General features: G+C 34.6%; 1 protein-coding gene across 1 annotated transcript in view; it reads left to right on the top strand.

Moving 5' to 3' along the window:
* GPR137C (G protein-coupled receptor 137C) overlaps positions 1–24,630 on the top strand; it is a 65,365-nt gene that overhangs the window by 28,853 nt on the left and 11,882 nt on the right. The window contains exons 2-3 of the mRNA XM_032871101.1: positions 9,379–9,422; positions 11,023–11,251. Of these exons, the coding sequence (XP_032726992.1) occupies positions 9,379–9,422; positions 11,023–11,251 (273 nt within the window). The remainder of the gene's footprint in view (positions 1–9,378; positions 9,423–11,022; positions 11,252–24,630) is intronic.

Raw genomic sequence — 24,630 nt, 5'->3', positions numbered from 1 at the left:
CACATGCATTCTCTCTCTCAAATAAATAAATAAAATCTTTATAAAAATAGGTTGAAATTTTTTAATAAAGTGTGCTAATGATAACAGTATTTTAAATATTCATTAATTCAGAAATTCTAAATCAGTATTTTCTAAATTATGGGCTACTAGTTTATGGCATAAAGGTGGGTATTATATGTTGAAAAACATTTGATATCCATCAATCCACATAATTCCTCATAACTTTGTTTTTTTATTTTATCTAAATTCAGTTAACATTTAATATGTTAGTTTCAGAGACAGAGTCCAGTGACTCATCAACTGCATATAAGACTCAGTGCCCATTACATCACATGCCCTCCTTAGTGCCTATCACCTAGTTACCCCATCCCCCCCACCCACCTCCCCTCCAGCAACCCTCAGTGTGTTTCCTATAGTTAAGAGTCTCTTTTGATTTGTTTCCCTCTCTGACTTCATCTTATTTTATTTTTCCCTCCCTTCCCCTATGACTCTCTGCTTTATTTCTTAAATCCACATATAAGTGAAATCATATGATAATTGTCTTTCTCTAATTGACTTATTTCAGTCAGCATAATACCCTCTAGTTCCAACCACATCTTTGCAAATGGTAAGATTTCTTTTTTTGATGGCTGAATAACATTCCATTGTAATTCTTCATATTTTTGCAATAAAGAACACTATCCTATAAATTGCCCATTTATTCAGTTTTTCTGATATTAAGAAAGACCTGGAAAGATGGTCCCTGTGACATAAATTGACATCAGCAAGTCATTTAGATGTATGTTATTAACCATTCTAAAGTTCAAAAAAATATGTGTAAAGTACACGTTTATTATGTTCCATGAACTTCCCTTCACTGTCTTAACAAATAACATAAAATTGCTTGACATTTTTTGTATTACTAACTTTTTTTTGCTTGGGATCATGTCCTGTTAGCTATATTCTATACATACTTGGAATCTACTAAAACCAGATCATTGTTTTTAACCTGATTATACTCTAAATGTGATTTAAACACCTAGTTGAATCTATGATGCATTATAACATATTCTGTAAATCTAGGCTGATAGGTGACCTTTAATTCTTTCCTCATTCTGCTCAACTCCCTCTCCTGCCCATTATTTATCCCTGTACATGACCTTAATCTTACCATACTTCCCACCTGCTTCCCATTCTGTTCTTCACTTGAAAGTTTTAAATGCCTTCACTGAAATCTAGCTTTTTCTTGATGACACTTTGGGTATAAGGAAAACTGCCCCCCCATCTCAATTTGTGGGAAGAACAATCAGCCTATTTTATGTTTCCCAACACTACTCACTGATGTTATGTTATCATCATCTCTGAAATCCATGCCATCTGATTAGGTCATCATTGGCTATAATAATAACTTCCACTTTCCTGGATGAATCAGCACTTTTCCTTCTGGCGTGGTCTGCCGTTATACAGTTCTTTTTCAAAGCTAATATTGATAATCCATCAATGTGTCTCAATTCAGTGACTTCTCAGAGCTCTAAATCCCTCCCTTTCTGTCTGAACCACCCAACAGCAAGGCACACCTTGGGTCAGCTTTTGAAAATGAAGCAAATTCTTTATAACCAGTGTCTTCTCTTTTCCCTTATACATCTTGAAGTCATCCTTTTATCTGTTTTTCACCCTCATTCTAACTTTTAATCGCTTTGCCACTTCTGTTTTCCCTACTCCATTAGCTTCCTTGTGATGTTTTTCGCACTGAGAACCTACAGTCAATCTAGTATTCCCCTTCCTTGACTTTTTGCTATGCCAATATAGTTCACTCATCCACTTTTTCTTTCTCTATAATAGTTTCATATGTCACAGTTTTAAATTATTACATGAAAAATGCAGCCTAGTTATTTGAACATTTATAATGTCATCTATTTTTTCCTATTAGATTGTTTCAATTTTAAAATTAAGAAATCTTGCAGCCAGTACCCACTGTCAACTATCTGACTAACTGGACCTATCTGCTTCTCAATATATTTCTTTATAACCCTTCTGTTCATGTGCTCCAAATGTTTTCCATATTATAAGTGCTCAAATCTAACATCCCTTCCCAGGATATGACCTTGCCTCCTACTTTACTAGAAAAAATAGAGTCCATCTGCCCCATTCTCTCATCCATCTTCTCTATATCAAAATGATTGTATCCATGCTACATCCAAATTTCCAATTTTAAGAGAGATGGTTTGTAGATTATTTTAAATTTTCTCTGCAGACCTCCTAGTTTTTCTTCAACTATCTTTTCTAACCTCTTGACTCAAAAAATATATGTTTTCCTTTTAAGGGCTAATCTGCTTCTTCTAGAGCCTTCTTTAACAATTGAACTCTCCCTTCCTCTCTCCTGATCTCCATTTATCATTTCACCATCTCTAGTTTATTTCTGATCAACAGATTATTAAATCAGAAACTGTGCAAGTTCTGAGACCTTATCTTACTTGAAAGCTAACAGATTAGCTTACTACAATTGTATATACATATACTGACAAAAACAAGAGACCCATGAAAACCAAAAGTCCACTTATTACTCATGACAAAAACAACAACCAAAGTAATGTCGTGAAACAGGTCCTTAGCCCCAATTTCCATATATTTAACACAGTGAGAGCCGGATGTTACTTGTGCCTGCTGCAAGATGTGTTACAGGGGAAGAACCCTGAAATAAGGAAGGGAGACAGACAGACTTTTTCTTTACTCTGGAATGTAAGCAAGGACAGATACAGGAACTTTATCAACCCCACACCCACACCCAAATGTCCCCAGGGAGAGAGATGTTCTCAATCTTTATTCTACTAACCAAGAAACAAATCTTCCCTCCGGACTTAAGGTAGACACCTTCTCTACTTTTTTTTTTTTTTTTTTTTTTTTTATTTATTTGACAGAGAGATCACAAGTAGGCAGAGAGGCAGGCAGAGAGAGAGGAGGAAGCAGGCTTCCCGCTGAGCAGAGAGCCCGATGCGGGGCTCGATCCCAGGACCCTGGGATCATGACCTGAGCTGAAGGCAGAGGATTAACCCACTGAGCCACCCAGGCGCCCCACCCTCTACTTTTTAAGGATGTTTGCTTTGCAAAGCCCTTTACTCAGAAGACCTGGACCATGCAGAAATGTGCAATATTCATGGAGAAAATGTCTCTCAACACAGATTTTCCCAGGTTCTCTTATCTACTATAATATCTCATATAGTCTATACTCACTGTCTTTGTTGTTGTACTCCCTCTTAACCCCTTATACTTTTGTTCTATTATCCCACTGAAAACTGTTCCCTCCAAGGTATCCGTGACATACTGGTAACCAAACCAAATGGTCTTCTCTTATTCATTCTTACCTTTTTGCAAAATTTTACAAGGGCTATACTTGCTTCTTATTACCTCTGAACTGCTCAGCTGTTTTATGTGATTAATCTGATTTTTAGATCTGTCTCCTTTGCCTATTTCTTTTCTTCCCTCTTCTTGATTTTTCATATGACTATTAGATGTGAACATATCACAAGTTGACTACCTATTCTAGTCCCTCAAATGTCTTGTAGTTTGAGTTTCAATTGTCACCTCTGTAGGAGACTGTAATTTCCTTCTTATAATCCCAAACTCACCTATCTTCTCAGTATTTCTGCCTATATGTAATAAATTTTAAACCTGAAAATCAATCCCACAAACTGACTTTTTAAATTTTTGCCATGAGGCACTCATTCTATTAATTCTTTAATTTTTTTTTAAAGAACAAATTTATTCCTAAGCACAGCAATCTACATGCATCTCCAAAGAATTATGGAAAAATCCAATTCCAAGAGGTTACATACTGTATAATTTCATTCATATAACATTCTTTCTTTTTTGTCCAGTATAATTGTGTATGGTGTTACATTGGTTTCAGGTATACAATATAGTGATTCAACAATTCTGTATATTACTCACTTCTCATCACAAGAAATATACTCTTAATTCCCTTTATCTATTTCATCCATCCTTCCACTCACCTTCCCTCTGGAAACCACAAATTTGTTCTTTATATTTTCTCTAAAAATCTTTTTGTCTCTTTTTTCCTTTGTTCATTTGTTTCTTAAATTCCATATATGAGTGAAATTATATGGTATTTGCCTTTCTCTGATTAATGTTTCACTTAGCCTAATATCTTCTAGGTACATCCCTCTTGTTGCAAATGGCAAGATTTCATTATTTTCTTTCTTTAAAGATTTCACTTATTTATTTATCTGAGAGAGAAAGCATGAGAGGGGAGGGTAAGAGGGAGAAGCAGACTCCCCACCAAGAAGGAAACCCAAGGCAGGACTCGATCCTGGGACTCGGATCATGACTTGAGCTGAAGGCAGTTGCTTAACTAACTGAGCCACCCAAGTTCCCTGGATTTCATTATTCCCTATGGCTGAGTAACTTTCCATTGTATACATGTACCACATCTTTATCCATCCATCTATCAATGAACACTTGGGCTGCTTCCATGTCTTGGCTATCATAAATAATGTTGCACTAAACATAGAAGTGCATACATCTTTTCTTATTAGTGTTTTCATATTCTTTGGGTAAATACCCAGTAGTTTAATTCCTGGATCATATGGTAATTCTACTTTTAATTTTTTCAAGAACATCCATGCTGCTTTCCATAGTCGCCACACCAGTTTGCATTCCCACCAGTACTGCTTGAGGGGTTCCTTTTTTTCCAAATCCTCACCAAGATTTGTTGTTTCTTGTGTTTTTTATTTTAGGCATTCTGACAGGTGATATCTGTTGTGTTGTTGGTTTTTTTTTTTTTTCATTATGGTTTTAATCTGCATTTCCCTGGTGATCAGAGATGTTGAGCCTCTTTTCATATGTATGTTAGCCATCTGTATGTCTTCTTTGGAGAAATGTCTGTTGATGTCTTCCGTCTATTTTGGTGTAAAGTTGTATAAGTTCTTCATATATTTTGGATATTAACCCCTTATTGGATATATCATTTGCAGATACCTTCTTCCATTCAGTAGGTTGTCTTTTAGTTTTGTTGATGCTTTCCTTTGTTGTGCAGAAGCTTTTTTATTTTGATGTGGTCCCAATCATTTATTTTTGCTTTTGTTTCCTTTGCCTGAGGAGACATAACTAGACAAATGTTGCTATGGCCAATGTCAGAGAAATTACTGTGCGTGCTCTCTTCTAATATTTTTATGTATTCAGTTCTCACATTTAGGTCTTTAGATTCATAACCTGAGAATGTGTTTTAGTAGACTCACTCAAGTTCAAGAGTATTTTAACTAGTGTTCTTCACACTATTCTAATCCATTTGCTACACTTCACCTAAGAAATCACTCAGACATAAAATCATATTACAGAGTTTGTGGGAGTTAGAGACTAATTCTTTAACATTTTTATACAAGGTCTCCACAATTAGGCAACTGCTTGCCCCTCCAATTTCACTTGTGCTGTATTTAACCAAAATACTTGCAAGCAACTGCTTGCCCCTCCAATTTCACTTGCACTATATTTCACCAAAATACTTGCTTTGACCTAAATTCACTGGTTATTTATTCCAACATATTCTGAAAACTTACTATGAACCAAGCATTTTGCTCAGCACTGAGGCTATAAATATTAGTAAGTTATGGTGTCTCTTAAGAAGTAAATAAAAATGTGGGGCCCCTGTGTGGCTCAGTGGGTTAAAGCCTCTGCCTTCGGCTCAGGTCGTGATCTCAGGGTCCTGGGATCGAGCCCCGCATTGGGCTTTCTGTTCAGCAGGGAGCCTGCTCCCTCCCCTCTCTCTGCCTGTCTCTCTGCCTACCTGTGATCTCTGTCTGTCAAATAAATAAATAAAATCTTCAAAAATAAATAAATAAATAAATATGTAGATAAATTCTATAAAATGAGATTAGAAAAGCAAAGATACAGAGTGGTGTTTCTCTTCCTAAGTCACTTAAGGTGACAATATAAAAGATAACATTCAAGTACAAATCTTGAAGGATGAGTTAGAATTTATTATATGACATAGAAAGCTTATTTCAGGGAAAGTAAAAACACAAAGGAAAGCACAGAGATGTGAAAATGAATCCCTTATTTGAAGAGTTGTAAATAATCCAAAATGGCCAAACCATAAGATTGAAGATGGGATAAAGGATGCAAAGATGGGAAGGTGGGGCAAGATGATGAAAGACCTGTTATGTCAAAAGGAGTGTGGGCTTTGTCCTGGTATAATATGATCAGATTTACTTTTTTAAATGAAAATGCCCCCAGACACCTGGTTGGCTCAGATGGTTAAGCATCTGCCATTGACTCAGGTCATGATCCCAGGGTCCTGGGAACAAACCCCACATTGGACACCCTGCTCGGCAGGGAGCCTGCTTCTCCCTCTTCCTCTGCTACTCCCCCGCTTGTGTTCTCTTGCTCTCTCTGTCAAATAAATGAATAAAATCTTTTAAAAAATAAATAAAATAAAATGAAAATTCCCCATAATAATTTATTCAGGCAATGGTTGCCAAAACTAATAGATGAAAGTTTGAAGAACAAAAGATAATTACATTGTAAATATCTCTCCATGTGGTATTCATTACAAGGAGAAAAATGGTAACTTAGTGGAGAAATTTAGTAGACACTACCTTAACCAGTTACTCAAAGTGAGCATCACAATAATGGGATAAATCATGAGCATCCTGATGTAATTCATTGAGAAGAACATAGCACCATCACTTCTGTGGTCTTCCTGCCAAAATGGTATCCTGAATCTAATTATGAAGAAACAGATAAACCCAAACTGAGAAGCATACAAAATCACTGAAAAGACAAAGGGAAAAATGGAAAAGTAAAGGAGATTAAATGCACAGATTAATGCATAATCCTGGTATTTTCCCCATAAATGGCATTATTGAAACAAAAGGCAAAATCTGAGTAAGGTCTGAAAATTAGGTAATAGTATTTTATCAACATTCAATTTTTTAGATTTTGTAATTATATTGTGATTACATAAGATAATTTTATATTTTAAGAAGTATACATTGAAGTACACATTTAGTGTTGAAGGAGCATCACATCTACAACTTACTGTCAAGTGATTTTTTAAAAATCATATTAAAACATGTTCATATATAGAACATACTGTTTATAGCAGTATTATTCACAATACCCAAAAGGTGAAAGCTACTCAAGTGTCCATTGATGGATAGATAGATAGACAAAATGTGATATATACATACAATGGAATCTTATTCAGCTTTGAAGAGGACAGAAAATATGACACGAGTTACAACATGGATGAGCCTGTAAGACACTATGCTAAGTGTTATGAGCCAATCAGAAAAAGAACAAATACTGTGTGATTTCCCTTAGATGAGGTTACTAGAGCTATCAGATTCACAGACAGAAAGTATAATGGTGGTTGCCAGGTGCTGGAGGAGGGAGGAATCAGGAGTTATTGTTTAATGAATACCGAGTTTTAGTTTGGGAAGGTGAAAATTTTCTGGAGATGAATGATGGTGATGGTTCACACAACAATGTGAATGTACTTAACAAAATTGAACTATACCCTTAAAAATGGTTAAATGGGGGGCTCCTGGGGGGCCCAGTCAGTTAGCTGCTGACTTTTGGTTTCAGTTCAAGGCATGATATCAAGGTCATGGGATGGAGCTCCGTGTTGGACTCCAAGCTCAGCGCAGAGTCTACTTAAGTTTCTCTCTCCCTTTGCCCTTCCCCCACACTCTATCTTTTTCTCTGTATAAAATAAATATACAAGTCTCTTTTAAAAAGGGTTCACAGGTGCCTAGGTGGCTCAGTTGGTTAAGCATCTGCCTTTGGCTCAGTTCATAATCTCAGGGACCTGGGATGGGCCATGTCAGGCCTCCTGCTCAGCAGGGAGTCTGCTTCTCCCTCTCCTTCTGCCACCCCAATGCCCCCCCCTCAAATGAATAAAATTTTTAAAAAAATCTTTAAAAAATGGTTAAATGGTGAATTTTGCATTATATATATATATAATGTGCAATTTATAAAAATAGAAATCATTAAAATTTTTTGTAGACAGGTGAGAATAAAGGAAAAGTAGTAAAATGAACACTTATCTTTGAAAGATATAGATGGAATAAAGAACAGAAGCAGAGAGACTATCTAAAAAGTGTCCTAATGTGTACCTCAGACAGAGAAAATGGATACATCTGAGAATGATTAGGAAACTAATAGGATAATATTTTAGACTCCTGTATCACATTTGGCTTCTGGTTAACCAAAATACACAGATATAAGTGCATGCACTGGTTGCTATCTTTGCCTGACCATTTATCTAATACTCACTTGCCCTTCATAACTTGGCTCTGCCTTGAATGTGACTTCCTTTGAGAAGTCCTCACTGATTCTACACAGTCTTTCCCCTTTCTCCTTACCTCACACCATTTCTTGGACTGAATTAAGTCTTTTTCCCTTCTTAGATGTTGTGATAGCATCTTTTGCACTGATATCAACTGTGTCATTTCATATTTTGGAGTGTCTGCATAAAAAAACTTCATATCTTCCAAGCATCTAAATAAAGTCCAAATTCACCAGTAAGAAATTAAGACCTTCCACACAAGGCTGTCAGAATTTACCGTTTATTTCAAATTCTGTTTACCGACCTACTTAATTTTATTCAACAAGTATTTGAAACCTACCCTTTGCAAGGCTTTGTGAAAGAAGGAAGTTTCTAAATAAGATATATGATCATTATCTTTGTGTTCATTTTTTGGTCCCTTGTTTCCTTTTACTACTTCATTGCATCTTAGGGGAAAATAATCTTTGGAGAACATTCATCCATATTCATATTTAAGTAAGCAGTTCCATTTTAAGACAAAATGTAAGTGGAATGCCTGGGTGGCTCAGTTGGGCAAGCATCTGCCTTCAGCTCAGATCATGATCCTGGGGGTCCTGGGATTGAGTCCCGCATCGGGCTCCTTCCTCAGCAGGGATCCTGCCTCTCCCTCTCCCTGCAGCTCTCTTTGCTTGTGCTCTCTGTCTCTGACAAATAAGTCAATAAATAAATAAATAAGTAAAATCTTTTTTTAAAAAAGACAAAATGTAGATCATATATTGAAGTTTAGAATAGGTGGAAAACTATCCAGCACAATGTTTGGCTCATAATAAAAGTTCAATAGATGTTTAAACTGGATACATTCTAATTAAAAATTTAAAGATAGAAATTTAAATTTAATACTATAACAAAGAAAATTATTATTGCTTTAAGCCTTTGGAAACCTGTTTATTTTTGCTTCATGTTAGTTCAAATGTTAAAAGTTGAATTTTTACTTATGTTATTCGTAACATATTACTATTTGTAGTTTTATCACTTTGAAACACAAAGTCGAAACAAGTTTAAGAATATATATTACACATGTTTTTTCAAAACCTTTTTCTATACTCTCTTTATAGGTTATATGTAAAGTCAGATGTGCCACTGAACTTGACAAACACAAGTAAGTTTCATGAGTAGCAAGATCTGATTTTTTTCACAGCAGACTTCTCAAGGTAGAAGGGCATGGTGGTTGAAGGAGTTGTAGCAGGGTTTTTTTTTTTAATTTAATTTTTTTTCACTGTTACAAAATTCATTGTTTATGCACCGCACCCAGGGCTCCATGCAGTCCGTGCCCTCCTTAAAACCCACCACCAGGCAGCAGTTTTATAGGAAGTCCAGTAGTTAGATTAGCACATGGGAAATGAATTGAGTAATGCTCAGCTCTCCCCCTTCAGCCATATTGCTGCCTAACACCTTTTTTTGCTGCTCTGCTACTGTCCTGCTTTAGATGTCAGATATAGTTTCATAGGGCCCACACATACTAAAGTTAGATTTTACTGTTTGGGGCAAGCATGTACAGTATAGTTCCATGAAATAAGGAATGTGTCAGTACTGACTAACATCAAAAATGAGAGTGCCAAGCTGGGGAGTCAGGAGATTGGGGTTTCAGACCAATTCTCCCACTAACTGGTAGACTCATCTAACCTCTCTATACATACTTGGCTTTCCCCGGGTATATGCTTAGCTTCAAGGTCTATTTTGGGTTTCAAGTTATATAGTATTATTTTTATTATGTAATCTGAGAGAATATTAAGATCTGAACTCCTCAAACTAAAATCTTTGTGTTTTGAATGTACACCTAACAAAGATTGCTTGTTACAAATTACACATTACCTTCAGTTAACCTCTTGTACCAAAGGCAGACAATATTTTATGATTTCCACTGTTGAAAGTGACCCAAAATAGAAGATATTAGGATGCCAAATAAATTTCTGGCTCATACTAATTTAGGTTATAAATATATTTGCACTGGGAACACATCGCTGTTACAGCTACTTGATACAAATATCTGTCCCTTACCTGAAGAGTTTTTATGCACTGATCTGATTTTTTTAAGGGGATATAGTTGAGGTATCTCATTTTCAGAGTTGCTATATATGCATCGTAAATATGCAACTTTATAAGAAGCTGAGGTATCTATGAGGTGCTTGAAACTGTACATATACTGTCCCTATGTTCTTCCTTGGTCATGTTTGAAAGCAATGTTTGCTATGGATAGTCAAAAGTTCATAAAAATTGAACAGTATTTAAAACAGATTTCTCTTAACCTCTTAAAATTAATACTAGGGATCAATTTAAATTTAGATAGGTATATTAATTTTCCAAGAAAATTATAAAAGCTTCATAATTCCTAGAATGGAAAGGTCAATGAAAATATGTTTAGTAGTTATAAAGATGAAAAATGCAGGATTGCTTTAATTAGTGTTAAAATACTCTTATATTATTCTTCCTGGTAGAAGCAACTGAGTTCAAGTCCACATGCAATTATTTTTAAATTAGTGTTTTAAAACCTGATGCTATTTTTAAAATGTTTAGATACTAATTTCATAACAGCGAAGATACCCCAAGTAACTCTGAGTGGTTATTAAATTTGTAATTAATGAAATTATAAAGATTTTAAGCTAAAGGTATTATTGTACCTGAAGTACCACACTAATTCAGAATGAAGTCTAATCTCTCATTAACATATGAACATCTAATAAATTTTTTTTTTCTTTCAGAATTCTGTTGCATTTGGGCTTTATATTGGCAAGCCTTCTTTTTTTAGTGGTGAACTTGGCTTGTGCAATGCTAGTCCACGGAGATGTCCCAGAAAATCAGTTGAAATGGACTGTGTTTGTTCGAGCATTAGTTAATGATAGCCTGTTTATTCTTTGTGCCATCTCTTTAGTTAGTTACATATGCAAAATTACAAAAATGTCATCAGCAAATGTCTACCTCGAATCAAAGGTAAGTATATTTCTTAAATTTACACTTGAAAATCTAACTTCAAATCCTCATCCCATGAAGCATATTTTAATGAAAAGCTTATGTTTTTTTAAAAAGTGTTCTGAACGTAAGGTATATTTTTGAGCTTGAAAGAATGGTCACAAGATATTAAAAGGCATTCGAAACTTGGCCCTTACTAAATAATAGGGTTTTTTTTAAGTTTCTATTGAACACATTCTATTTCCTGTGACTTATAGCCTCTGCATGGAAAGGTAAATTAAATAAACCATAATTTACATGAATGTATCACAAATGGCCTAATATATAAAGCCACACTAACAACTTAAGATTTCATCAGGGAGGGTGGCAATATTGCTGTTAAAAAATTCACCAGATTATATCTACATGCATTTGGGTTAGCAGTGTTAAGATGTCATACTTCCAAGGTGGTATTTATTTGTATGAAGATTTAGAAAATGTTATTTCATCCCATAATATGAAGACCCTATGATTTTAAAACAGCTAGTCATGTAATTAAACTTATAAATGCCTTGCTTCTGCCTTTCCTTATACTTTGGATCAGCAAACAGAGGTCAATGCTAAGCTATTAACAGAGAACCATAGAAGTTTCTACTGCTGATTGACAATGTGGTTGAGCAGTGAATCAGTCATCACAGTGTGTATGTTTCACTGGGTGTATGGGTATAGATGTGTGGATTTGGATCTGTGATTTATATATACACACAAGCTTGCCCTAATCTGGCATCATTATCTATTCACTGAAGATAAGAAGATAAGTAAGATAGTGTCTTAAACAGTTCTCTGAAATATAGTTAGACTTCTATATTGTTGTCATTTTTCATATAATCCTAGTAAAAGTTAGGTGCTTTAATTAAATGTATGGTAATCAACTTGTCCTTTAAGTTTAGGTAGAGACTTTAATTTTAGTTTTTAAACATGTGTCAGTAGAATGCAGGATAAATACAGAAATAGAAATAAATATATATATACAGAAAGAGAGAGAGAGAGACTTTCAAACCTACTAATCTTACCTGGAAAATAATCGTATCCAATTTCTATCCTAAAAAGTTCCCAAAATGTAAATGTTTTTGCTAATTCTGGCTTCAATTTAGTGTTAAAAATGATAATGTCACCACTGTAGTATATAATCTTGTGATGTATCAATAGCATCCCCACTTAATGTAATAATATCACTGTAAAATTCATACCTTGTGCTTTTCTAGTGATAAAGCATAAATAGATGTGATTGAATTTAAAAGCCTTCTTTTCTGGATATCTAACAACTTTTAAAGTTTGGATTACTTGCTTTGAAGTAGATATTTCTCCGAATATAGTGAATTTGCCAAACTGAGTGGAAAATCTCATCTGAATGAGATTTATGAGAATTATTTCAAACATCTTCCCCTCACTATCATATGAAAGGTGTTCACTTTATTATTATTATTATTATTATTATTATTTTAGAATTCTTACATTTAAAAGGTGCATGGATACAGAATTCTCTAGGAACACTACAGAGAGACATGCTTAAATACAGGCCTTTATAGGTAAACATAATATATTAGATTATTTGTATTACATTGTACAGTTATATAGTTTTTGGTCTTCCTAACTAGGTTATAAACATTTATTCAAAGAGTACATCATCTTGCTTTCATGTTCTCTTTATAAAATCACTAGGCCCATTTTCATTCTTTTACTTCTGCAGAGGGATAGCCATTTCTTTTATTCAGTCAACAAATAGAGGCTGAACATCTACCTCTGCCACTTTCAAACCGACTCTGCTTCCTACCAGCTCTGAGAGCATTTTCTTAAAGCTCAGACGTTGGTCTTCTGTTTTTCTGCTTATTCTTCTCTCCTTCTTCTACATATTCAGTGAGAATGAGATCATCAATGATTTGTTTCAACTCAGTCTTACCCACCTTATTTCTAAATGGCACACAACATTCTTCTGTCTCTATATCCTTAGGCTGTTTTATTTTCCAGGAACATCTCTCTCCTACCCTGTGTTCTATAATCTGTCCTCATCTTACAAAACTTTGAAGGCATAATTATAGTGTTTTCCCTTTTTATGGACTTAATTTGATTCCTTCTCCTTCACTTCGAGAATAAAATTCAGAAACAACTATCTGGACTCTCTTTTAAAAAAAAAGAAGTTTTTATTCCTTTAGCAGCTAGGACAGTGCTGTGTATTAGTTCCCTTTTTCAAAAAAAAATAACAACTCTAATTGGGTTTTTAAATATTAGTTATTGCCAATTTGAATAGTTTATTTCTGCACTTTCATTTTTTTATTTTCTTACATAATTAAGGTTTTTACTTTGTCCTTTGTCTATGTTCTTACATAGATACATGATTTATTGTTTTGTAAATAAATATTTAGATTTTGTAAATAAATATTTAGAGCGATATGTTTTCTCAAGTACTGCTTTGGCAGCTTTCCATAATCTTGTTATATTGTACCAACATTCTTACTTAACAAAAACAAAGGAAATTTTCTGTTTCAATTTCAGTGATGTCTCCAACATTATATACATATATATCAATGTGAATTAGATATTATCTTTATAGATAGGTCTTCCTCCAGCTTATTTTGGTAGAAAGTCTAAAATTCAGACACCTATCCTATTCAGGTCCCCTGACTTCCATGAGAAGTTACCAGTTTTACCCTCTCTTGACTGTCTATGCATATGAATCTGGCCTAATAAACAATACAGAATTTCTGTACTCCAGGTTCTTGAAATAAACTCTCAATTGTTAAATTCAAAAGCTTAATTACCAGAAAGATTACCTGAAGAGATGTCTAGTCTTTCCATCTCCCTATCTATTCTATATTTTATCTTTAGCCCAGTCCAGATGTTTTGCACTCAGACTACAGTGTTCCATGGGTGGAATTGTCTGTTCTGACCTATACTTTGACATCATGCTTTGGTCTATATGAAGAAATATGTAAGAAACATTTATCTTAAAATTTTCTATTGTATAATGTTCTTTTTTTTTTTTAAGATTTTTATTTATTTATTTGACAGACAGAGATCACAATAGGCAGAGAGGCAGGAAGAGAGAGAGGAGGAAGCAGGCTCCCTGATGAGCAGAGAGCCCGATGCGGGGCTTGATCCCAGGACCCTGGGATCATGACCTGAGCCGAAGGCAGAGGCTTTAAACCACTGAGCCACCCAGGCGCCCCTTGTATAATGTTCTTAAGGATATTGTCTACATAGTGTTCTGCAGAAAAGATCTTTTTCTCCAGTTCAGTACCGGGTAAAACAGTATTGATTAAATCCTTTTCTCTGACCACTATGCCATTCAGAGGCAAATACGTGGCTCACCTCTATGTCAATCATAGATGACCTTACGATATCTACTTTGGGTTCTGGCTCTACCTCTAGTTTTACTTCACTCTCTTATTCCCCAGCACCACCACACACATGTACATTCCTGTGTATTTTTAATTTTTTGTGCATCTCTGGGGACTACTTCAAATTCTCTTCTGCAATGAGGGTGGCATAAATAAAAAATGGTATTGGATATACTTTTGGATATGTTTACCTTTTTCAGATATATCAATTTTTAATTAATTTGGAAAGACCTTAGTGAAAGACAGTGAATGTACCATAGTGATTAAGAGCTGGAAACCGGAGGGGTGCCTGGGTGGCTCAGTGGGTTAAAGCCTCTGCCTTCGGCTCAGGTCATGGTCCCAGGGTCCTGGGATCGAGTCCCGCATCGGGCTTTCTGCTCAGCAGGGAGCCTGCTTCCTTTCGTCTCTCTCTACCTGCCTCTCTGCCTACTTGTGATCTCTCTCTGTCAAATAAATAAATAAAATCTTAAAAAAAAAAAAAAGAGCTGGAAACCTGAGAACAAAGATGTAAGGCCATAAATCCCATCTTCTGTTTACTGGCTATATGGCATTAGACAAGTAACAGCATCTCTAAGCTTCAGTCGGCTGACCTGTTAAATGGGAATAATGATAGTGTTGCTCATATGGGTCATTATCAGGGCAAGGTAGTATCTTGTAAAGTGGTTATAAATGAAATTTTATATAAAGTGCTTAGCATACCACCTAGCACTTGAGAAGTGCTTTTAAATGTTAGCTATTATGATCCTAACATGTACTAAGGGATAATACAGTTTTAGTTTCAGGAAGTAAATATAGTTTCAGGAAGTTCTTGAATTCTTGAAATTGTTGGCAAATTTATCTGGAAGGGGGTCCTATACATGTAATCAAATTCTCAAAAGGAACAGTGATTCAAAAAAGAGTAAGAATCATTGAAGAAGTGAATTTCTCTTTTTAATATTTTATTTAAATATTTTATTCTAATTTTACACGATTCCACCTTATTTATGTATCATTCCACACAGCCTTTAATAAGAGTTGAAGTCTCTAATAGGTTACATTTCATCTAATATTTAACTAGCTTCCCTTCAAAATTCGTAGATCAAATATTGTTGAAATAATGTAATGGCATTTTTAATCATAGGCATATTTTGTTCTGAAATCTCTTATATCTTTTATTACAATCTCTATTTCCTTTTATTTGCATTTTCATAATAGATGATGCTATCTTAACTTTTTATTTATTGCTAACATTTCAAGTGTGTCTCATTAACTTAAAATACAGAGCTGTTGAGGTTTTAACAAATCCTTTATATGATAAACAAACAAGAAACAAATGGTAAACAAATAGTTTATATTTATTGATATGATTGTGTGTTAGTATTGGTCTTTTTCTCCCATTGGTTTTTTTTATTGCTGTTTGCTTTGCCTTCATTTCTATGATTCCTGTGGTATGTTTGAATTTATTTAATTTTTACCAGAATTATAACATAACTTTGAACTTTAAAATGCATACTGATGGGGCTCCTGGGTGGCACAGTTGGTTTAGTGTCCAACTCTTGGTTTCACTGCAGACTGTGATCTAAAGGTCATGAGACTGAGCCCCACACTGGGCTCCAGGCTCCAGCCTCCAGCCTCCGTGCTCTGTGCTCCAGGCTCTGGCTCTGGGCTCAAGGCTTAAGACTCTTTCTCCCTCTCCATCTGCCCTTCCCCCCAGCTTGCACTCACATTCACTCTCTCTCAAATAAATGAATTTTAATTTTTTTTAATTTTCTTATTTATTTATTTGACAGAGAGAGAGATCACAAGTAGGCAGAGAGGCAGGAAGAGACGGGGGGGGGCGTGGGGGGGAGAAGGCTCCCTGCTGAGCAGAGAGCCTGATGTGGGGCTCAATCCCAGGACCCTGAGATCATGACCTGAGCAGAAGGTAGAGGCTTAACCCACTGAACCACCCAGGTGCCCCAAATCTTTAAAAAATAAATAAATAAAATGCATGCTGATAAGAGTGTTTTTATTCTAATATTCCTTTCCATTTCAGAAAAAAAGAGAATATTTATAAGAATGTAGAACGTATATCATTTTTAATGGAAAAAATAACTTTATCAGCACAAAAAAGTTTAAACCAATGTTGATGCTTAGTCCCTGTAATGATAGGTTGGGATTATCTGTATAAAAGACCACTCAAAGTCATGGTGGAGATAAAAGTTTAACTTTTAGGTTTATCTCTTTGGTCAGGGACATGCCCAATTTTATATTTAGGTAAGAGTGTAAAAGGAATCATTGTCTGATACTTAGTATTAGATCAGCTTGTCTCCTAGCCCAGTCAACCATTTGCAAACAATGCATTCTCTCTCTCTCTCTCTCTCTCTCCTGAATTCCTGTTTTAATTACTATGCAAACCTTTGTATCCAATGTTCACTCAATCCTTTATCCATATCAATTTAATGTATTGGAATGGGAAACAGCATCAGCATCTTGCAGAGACACAGTAACATTCAATTTTACTGACATTTATATGCAGACAAGGTGATCCTATAAAACCCAGGCAGTGGTTTATGATAATTTAAGCCATAATTGAAGAAATAGGCTAAAATACTATGGGTGTCTCTCTTCCACCTCCCTGAAATATGATTTAACCAGAATTTGGAGAGGATGCTGCTAGAGAATAGAGGCTGCACCATCCTCTATAATGGTATGATTACCACTTTCCCAATATTTTGCTATAATTTCTCTCCTGAATTATGAGGCTTTACTCTATCCATCTTAAGTTGTGTCACTTCTTTACTTTGCTGCCTTCATTACTCCAGTACTTATACCCCAAGTCTTACTTCTTATTCTGTTGCTGAGTAGACCCACTGCACACTTGTCCCATTTTTAAAAATCCATAGGAGACAGAAATCTAATTTGTCTCTGCAGCATGAAACTATTTTTGAAACTGTTTAGATCTTAAAATTATCAAAATTCTGTTGAACCTTGAACAACAGAGGGATTAGGGGCACTGATCCCCACATAAAACCCACGTATGACAGTGTGCCTGTGGTTGACTCTTGATTTTGGCTCAAGTCATGATCTCAGGGTCCTGGGATCAAGCCCTGTGTTGGGACTCTGTGCTCAGCGGGGAGTCTGCTTGAGATTTCTCTCTCACTCTCCCTCTACCCCTTTCCCCCACTCATATGCTGTCTCTCTCTCTCATAAATAAATAAATCTTTTTAAAAATAAAAAAAAATCCACATATAACTTTTGACTCCCCCAAAACTTCTTCTAATGCCTTTGTTTCTTTTTAAGTATAGGTGACACACTGACTCCCCAAAAATTTACTAATAGCCTACTGTTGACTGATATAAACAGTTTATTAACACATACTTTATTTGTATATTATATGTATTATATACTGTTTTCTTATAATAAAGTAAACTAGAGGAATGAAAATGTTATTAAGAAGATCATAAGTAAGGGGTGCCTAGGTGGCTCAGTTGGTTAAATGTCTGCCTTCAGCTCAGGTTATGATCCTGGGGTCGTGGGATCAAGCCTGTTTCTCCCATTCCCTCTGACTCTGCCCCCTGCTTGTCCTCTCACTCATGCTCTCTCTCTGTCAAATGAATAAATAAAAAAAATCTTTTAAAAAAATCATAAGGAAGAGAAAATACATTTACAATACTGAGTATTAACACAAAAAAAAATGTATATAAGTGGACCCATACAGTTCAAATCTGTTGTTAAAGGATTAACTGTAAATTTTTTAATTTACTAACTGCCATTACTTTGTTTTCTTATCATTGATGTTTAGTTTGGCGTTTTTGCTATTCCTTTGTTCTCTTATTGTTGCTTAGTTTGGCGTTGTAATTCCAAATGGAAATAGCATTTACGAGATTGTTTCAAAAAATATATGTAGGATTCTGCTTCTGGTAATGGCTGAGTAGCTTCTATTGGACAAAACATCCACAGATAGCAATGATAAATTCTGGACAAAATATAAAAAACACTGAAGGCACTGGAGAGCAACCACTTAGAAGAAGGAAATGACATTGAGTAAGTTTCCTGTTTTTTACAGCTTCTAGCCTGAGGGAAGTTCTCATCCATGGGGCAGCCAAAACTTGAAGAGAAAACCTGTTTTACTTGCTTGAAGAATCAGAAGACAAAATTCAAGTAACTACCACAGATGGAAAATGTGGGAAATATCAAGAAGAGAACACCCAGGTAGAGGAAGCAACAAATTCTGATGACAAATTCTGCCAAATTTTTATCTGTTACCTGAACTACATATGAGCAGGACAGTACTCAAGCATCAAAGTTAAGGATATTTCAGCTGCCATCCATGATTACATGGTTTGGGATTTGAGTCTAGCCGAGTTAAATTTTGCTTTAAAAAAGAAAAAGAAAAAGAAAAAAAAATCAATACTTTTCAGAAGAATATAACAGAATCCAGACTCTCTAAAACATGTCATTTGCAAGATCCAAAGAACAATCCAAGGTTACTCGCTATATGAAGAAACAGGAAAAATACAACTCATACTCTAAAAGCAAAAAGCAATCATTGGCAACAATTCCCCCTTCCAGATGACTTAGATGTTGGCTATATCAGACAAAGATTTTATCATATGTTCAAGTATGCTTAAGGAAAATATACTTTGATAAATAAATAGGAAATCTCAGGAGAAATACAAACTATAAAAAGAAATTCTAGAATTAAAAAATCAATATTTAAAATTAAAAAGTCACCAGTTGGGTGACTTAACAGCAGATAGGAGAGGAAAGAAGAAAAAGTCAATGAACTTAAATCAACAGAAAGTATCCAATTTGAAGAATCGAGGAGGGTGAGGGTAAAGAAGATAATAAAATGAACACAATCTCAGGACCTAAGTAAGTGTAGGTGGAATCCCCAAAGGAAAAGAGAGAGAAAATGAGGTTGGGAAAAAATATTTGAAGAAATAATGAGTGAAATTTTCCAATTTTGATGAAAGACATAAATTTACAGTTTCATGAAGCTCAGCAACCCCAATTAGGATAAAGAAAGTCTCACCTACATTCCTTATAATCAAAGTTCTTAAAACCAAAACTAAAAAGGAAACCTTCAAAGCAGAGAAAAATGACACCTACATAAGGGAACATTGATTCAAAAGATAAATCACTTATCAGAAATAAAGGAGACCAGAAGACATGGAAACATCTTTAACATACTGAAGGAAAAATGTGGTCAAGTCTGAAATCTGTATCAAATCAAACTATAAAGAATATAAAGAATGATGAAAATATAAAAACATCATCTTCTAATAGAACTAAGAGGGTTAGTTACCAAGAGACCTGCATTACAAGAAATGTTAAGAAAATTCTACAGACTGAAGGGAAATAAAGTCAGCTTGAATTTCATCTCTTCAGGAAGGAATGAAGAATACAAGAAATAGTAAATATGTGGGTAAATATAATTTCTTAATTTCTAAAAAAGAAATATGACTGTGCAAAGCAAAACTTATAATGAGAGGTTTACATATGTACATATATAATTCTCTATAATAGTATATAACAACACATAGCAACTATAGCTTAAAGGACAGGGGATAAATGTATCCATATGGTTACAAAGTCCTTACATTTTAATTCAAGTCATATGATATTAACTTTACTTAGACCATGAAAAGTTGAGGATATATATTATAATTTCTAGAGTGGTTGTTCTCAGACTTTTTAGTCTCAAGACTCAATTACAACCCTGAGAATTATTGAGAACTCCAAAGAGCTATTGTTTATATAGATTATATCTACTTATATATTCATTATTAGAAATAAAAATTGAGAAAATCTAAAAATATTCATTTATTAATTCATTTAAAATAACAAGTCCATTGTGTTAACATGTTTTTATGAAAAATAATTGTTTTCCAAAACAAAAATAAATTAGAAGATCAACATTGCTTTACCTTTTGTAAATCTCTTAAATTTCTAATTTAATGGAAGACAGGTGGATTTTCATGTTTGCTTTTGCATTCAGTCTGTTGTGGTATGTCATTTAGGTTGAAGTATATGAAGAAAATCCTCACACATATATGTAGCTGAAAAATGGAAGAGAATTTTAATAACCTTTTCAAATAATTGTGGATATTCTTCTCTAATACTACACCAAACATCTGAAGTGGAGGTTTCTTAAAGGTTAGTTGCCATGTGGAATCTAAAACCATATTAGTGGACTTTCTGTACTACCATTGGTCTAACTTGCCCTTTGAATGATTTGTAACATCATGCATGGATCATTGAAAGAGAGTGGTCACAGATCTTCAAAATGATGATACATTTCATTGGACCATATTCAAAATCACCTTAATATCACCTCCAATCTCATCAGAAAAGCTTTTAAATTTTCAGAAGCTTCCATGCCAGTCTTACTATGAACAAAAGTGCTTACAAGTTTTCAAAAATTCTAATTTTAATTTGAAAATTTATATTTCACTGTTGGCAATAGTGTTGGTTATTTTCCTTGAAGTGAAAGTCTCATTTCATTTATTTTCAAAAGAATGTATACCCAACAACCAAGTCTGAGTAACCATCGTTTGTCTTCCATAGTTGTATGTTAAGTCAAAAATGGTGTTCTGTGAGAAAAGTGGCTACTTCTGCTCACAAGTCAAACAACCACATAAGTGCTTTGACTCAAGACAACCACTATACTTCAGCATGCAGGAGAATTGCTTTAAATAGCTCATCTAATCACACAGAGTATTAAATAGACACATACTCAAGGGTTGGTGACTAATAAATATTTTCACTGCTTCATCAAGGATATTCTTAAATGAAACTGACCTTCTTTTTTAATTGGGAACACATGGCAGTAAAGAATATGATACAATTTGGTGCCACTGCTTTGATTTGTGCTAAGGCCCAGACATTTTATTACCATTGCTTTTGTACCATTAGTGAACATATCAACACAGTTGATCCACAATAATCAATCAGAAGAGTTTTCAACACTTTGGATATTGTAGCCACTTATGTTTCTTCTCAGACATTAAGATAAAAGAATATCTCCCTGGATGATTAACTGGGGCTGACACCAAACAAATAGAAACAAAATTTATTTGTAAGACAAAAATATAAATCTGTAGACAAGATATTTAATCACTCCTTGTTTTCAGTTAAATCTTTAAATCAGTGAGTTTCTGTATTATTGGAAAAAGGCAATGCCATAATTTCTTGAATGGACTTCCTATCCAGTAGGCATTCAGCAATGTCAGCTGTATTAAGACTTTACTGGTTTCTCAGCTACCATGTGTGGTTTCTCAGCCAATGGATAGCCAATGCCATATATTAGAGCAATATAATACTGTAGTCTGTGAAATGTTTGAATGGCTTTTTCATCCCTAGTTTGGAAAGTTATAAAAACAATTTTTGGTATTTAAAGTGCTCACCACACCTGCGTTTAAATTTTCAGTTCCTTTTGCTTTTAAACTCTGATCGACTGGTCTCAAAATGATGCTGCAGCCTCATTGGGCCATAATACTATTCAAAAAGCTTCTCTCATAGAAGACACGATAAGGTAAATTATCCAATGTTGATAATTGAAAGATAGTTTTCATCACATTTTATTTGATAAAACAAGTCAGTTTCTTCCAGTTCCTTTGAGGTAGATTCTTTTCATTATTGAGTCAGAGAATTCTAATCACTTTCAACTTTCTCAGCATCTTAGAGGTAAACAGGGTCATTGTGTGTTGAGAAATATTTTTTTTATTGTGGCAAAATATACATAACATAAAAGTTACCATTTTACTCATTTTTAAGTGTACAGTTCAGTGGCATTCGGTAGGTTCATATTGTTATACAACCATCACCACCATCTATCTCCAGAACATTTCATTACCCCATACTGAAACTCTTATCCATTAAAAACTAATTCCCCATTCTTAAGTCAATAATCCATTCTTAACTATGAAAAAATATGTTTTCACTTTAGAGTAAAATGTGATTAATTTCTAAAATGCATTTAATATCCAATTTTAAATTTTTTAAAAAAGATTTTATTTATTTGACAGAGAGAGGCAGCCAGAGAGGGAGCAGCAGGCAAGGGGAGAAGCAGGCTTCCCTCTGAGCAGGGAGCCTGAGGCAGGGCTCAATCCCAGAATTCTGGGATCACGACCTGAGCCAAAGGCAGACATTCAAGGACTGAGCCACCCAGGCGCCCCAAATTTTAAATTTTTTAAAGCTCTTAAATATTGTAAAACAAATCTATCAGGAATACCTATTCCTGATATTTCCATGGAGATACAAGATTTCAAAATAACTACACATTGGATGATAATAAGGTTTCAACAGATATGACAGGTATAACCAAAGAAAACTAGTAAGAGCCCAGTAAAAGTAAGAGAACACGCTGAGTTCATCTCTGAAAGTGCACATATTTATACCTTAATTCTATTATAACAGGAATTCTAGAAAACACAAGAATACACATGTACACAAAATGTTGACATCACTTATCATGTAGCCTGCTGTGTGTTCTAAAAAGAATTAGAGTACAATAGGTAAATAACATCTCAGTATTTTTAATCATATTGATTTTAATCTTAAGGTCACTGGAACACACTTTTTAAGAACTGCTGCCCTAGAGCAATCACTTTAGGCAAAACAAAACAAACAAAAACTAGCGAAGTGTAGTTAAAAATCCAATAGATAAGTTAAAATGGAATTCTTAAAAATATTCAATTAACACAAAAGAACACAAGAAATAAGAGACAGAGAAAAAACAATACCAACAACAAAACACAAGAGGGACCAACAGAAAACAAACAGTAAAATGTAAAATCTAAATCCAAACATATCACCAGTTGTATTCAATGTTAATGGACTAAACACTCCCATTAAAAAGTAGAGACTGTCAAAATGTCACTTTAAATATAAAAAAAGATATAAGTCAAAAATAAATAGATGGAAACTAATATACTACGCATTTAGTATAAGGGTAGAAGGCCTTTTAATATCAGATAAAATAGACTTAAAGACAGAGTATTACCAGATGAAAGATACCTTTCATCAGGAAGCAAAGAGTATTACCAAATATAAAAAGATACAGTTCATCAGAAAGACATAAAAATTATAAATATGGGCATTAAAGAGGGCACGTGATGTGATGAGCACTGGGTGTTATAAGCAACTGATGAATTATTGAACTCTACATCTGAAACTAATGATGTACTATATGTTCGCTAATTGAATTTAAATTAAAAATGTACACATGAAGCCAAAATACTAGGAAATAAAGCAGAAAAAAGATTTACCAAATAGTAAGAAATAAAGGGGAAGGAATCTGTATACTTATATTTGGAGATTGTGATGCCCCATCCTCAACAATTGATAAAACAAGGAATCAGTACAAAAAAATCTGAACAGTACTATCGACACCCTTAAGCTAATTGACTCTCACTAACTGGAGAACACACATTTCTTCCAGTTGAGCATCACAAAGGAAATTAGAAAATATTTCATATAGGGATGCCTGTGTGGCTCATTGGTTAAGCATCTGCCTTTGGCTCGGGTCATGATCCCAGAGTCCTGGGATCAAGTCCTGCACTAGGCTCCTTACTCAGCAGGGAGCCTGGTTCTCCCTCTTTGCAACTCCCACTGTTTGTGCTCTATCTCTGACAAATAAGTAAAATCTTAAAAAAAAAAAAAAAAGAAAGAAAAAGAAAAATTTCATATAGGATAATAAAATATAATACACCAAAAATTGTAGGATGCTGCTAAAATAGTGCTTGAAGAGAAAAATATAACTTTAAGTACTATATATTAGAATAGAAGAAATATATAAAATTGTGACCTAAGATTTCACCTTAGAAACTATGAGGGGAGGGGCACCTGGGTGGCTCAGTGGGTTAAAGCTTCTGCCTTTGGCTCAGGTCATGATCCCAGAGTCCTGGGATCGAGCCCCGCATCGGGCTCTCTGCTCGGCAGGGAGCCTGCTTCCTCCTCTCTCTCTCTCTCTGCCTGCCTCTCTGCCTACTTGTGATCTCTGTCTGTCAAATAAATAAATAAAATCTTTAAAAAAAAAGAAAGAAAGAAAGAAACTAC

The sequence above is a fragment of the Lontra canadensis genome, unplaced genomic scaffold, assembly GCF_010015895.1.
Source record: "Lontra canadensis isolate GAN:19392208 unplaced genomic scaffold, GSC_riverotter_1.0 scaffold42, whole genome shotgun sequence".
Classification (NCBI taxonomy): Eukaryota; Metazoa; Chordata; class Mammalia; order Carnivora; family Mustelidae; genus Lontra; species Lontra canadensis.
This window is presented reverse-complemented; position numbering and strand designations above follow the sequence as displayed.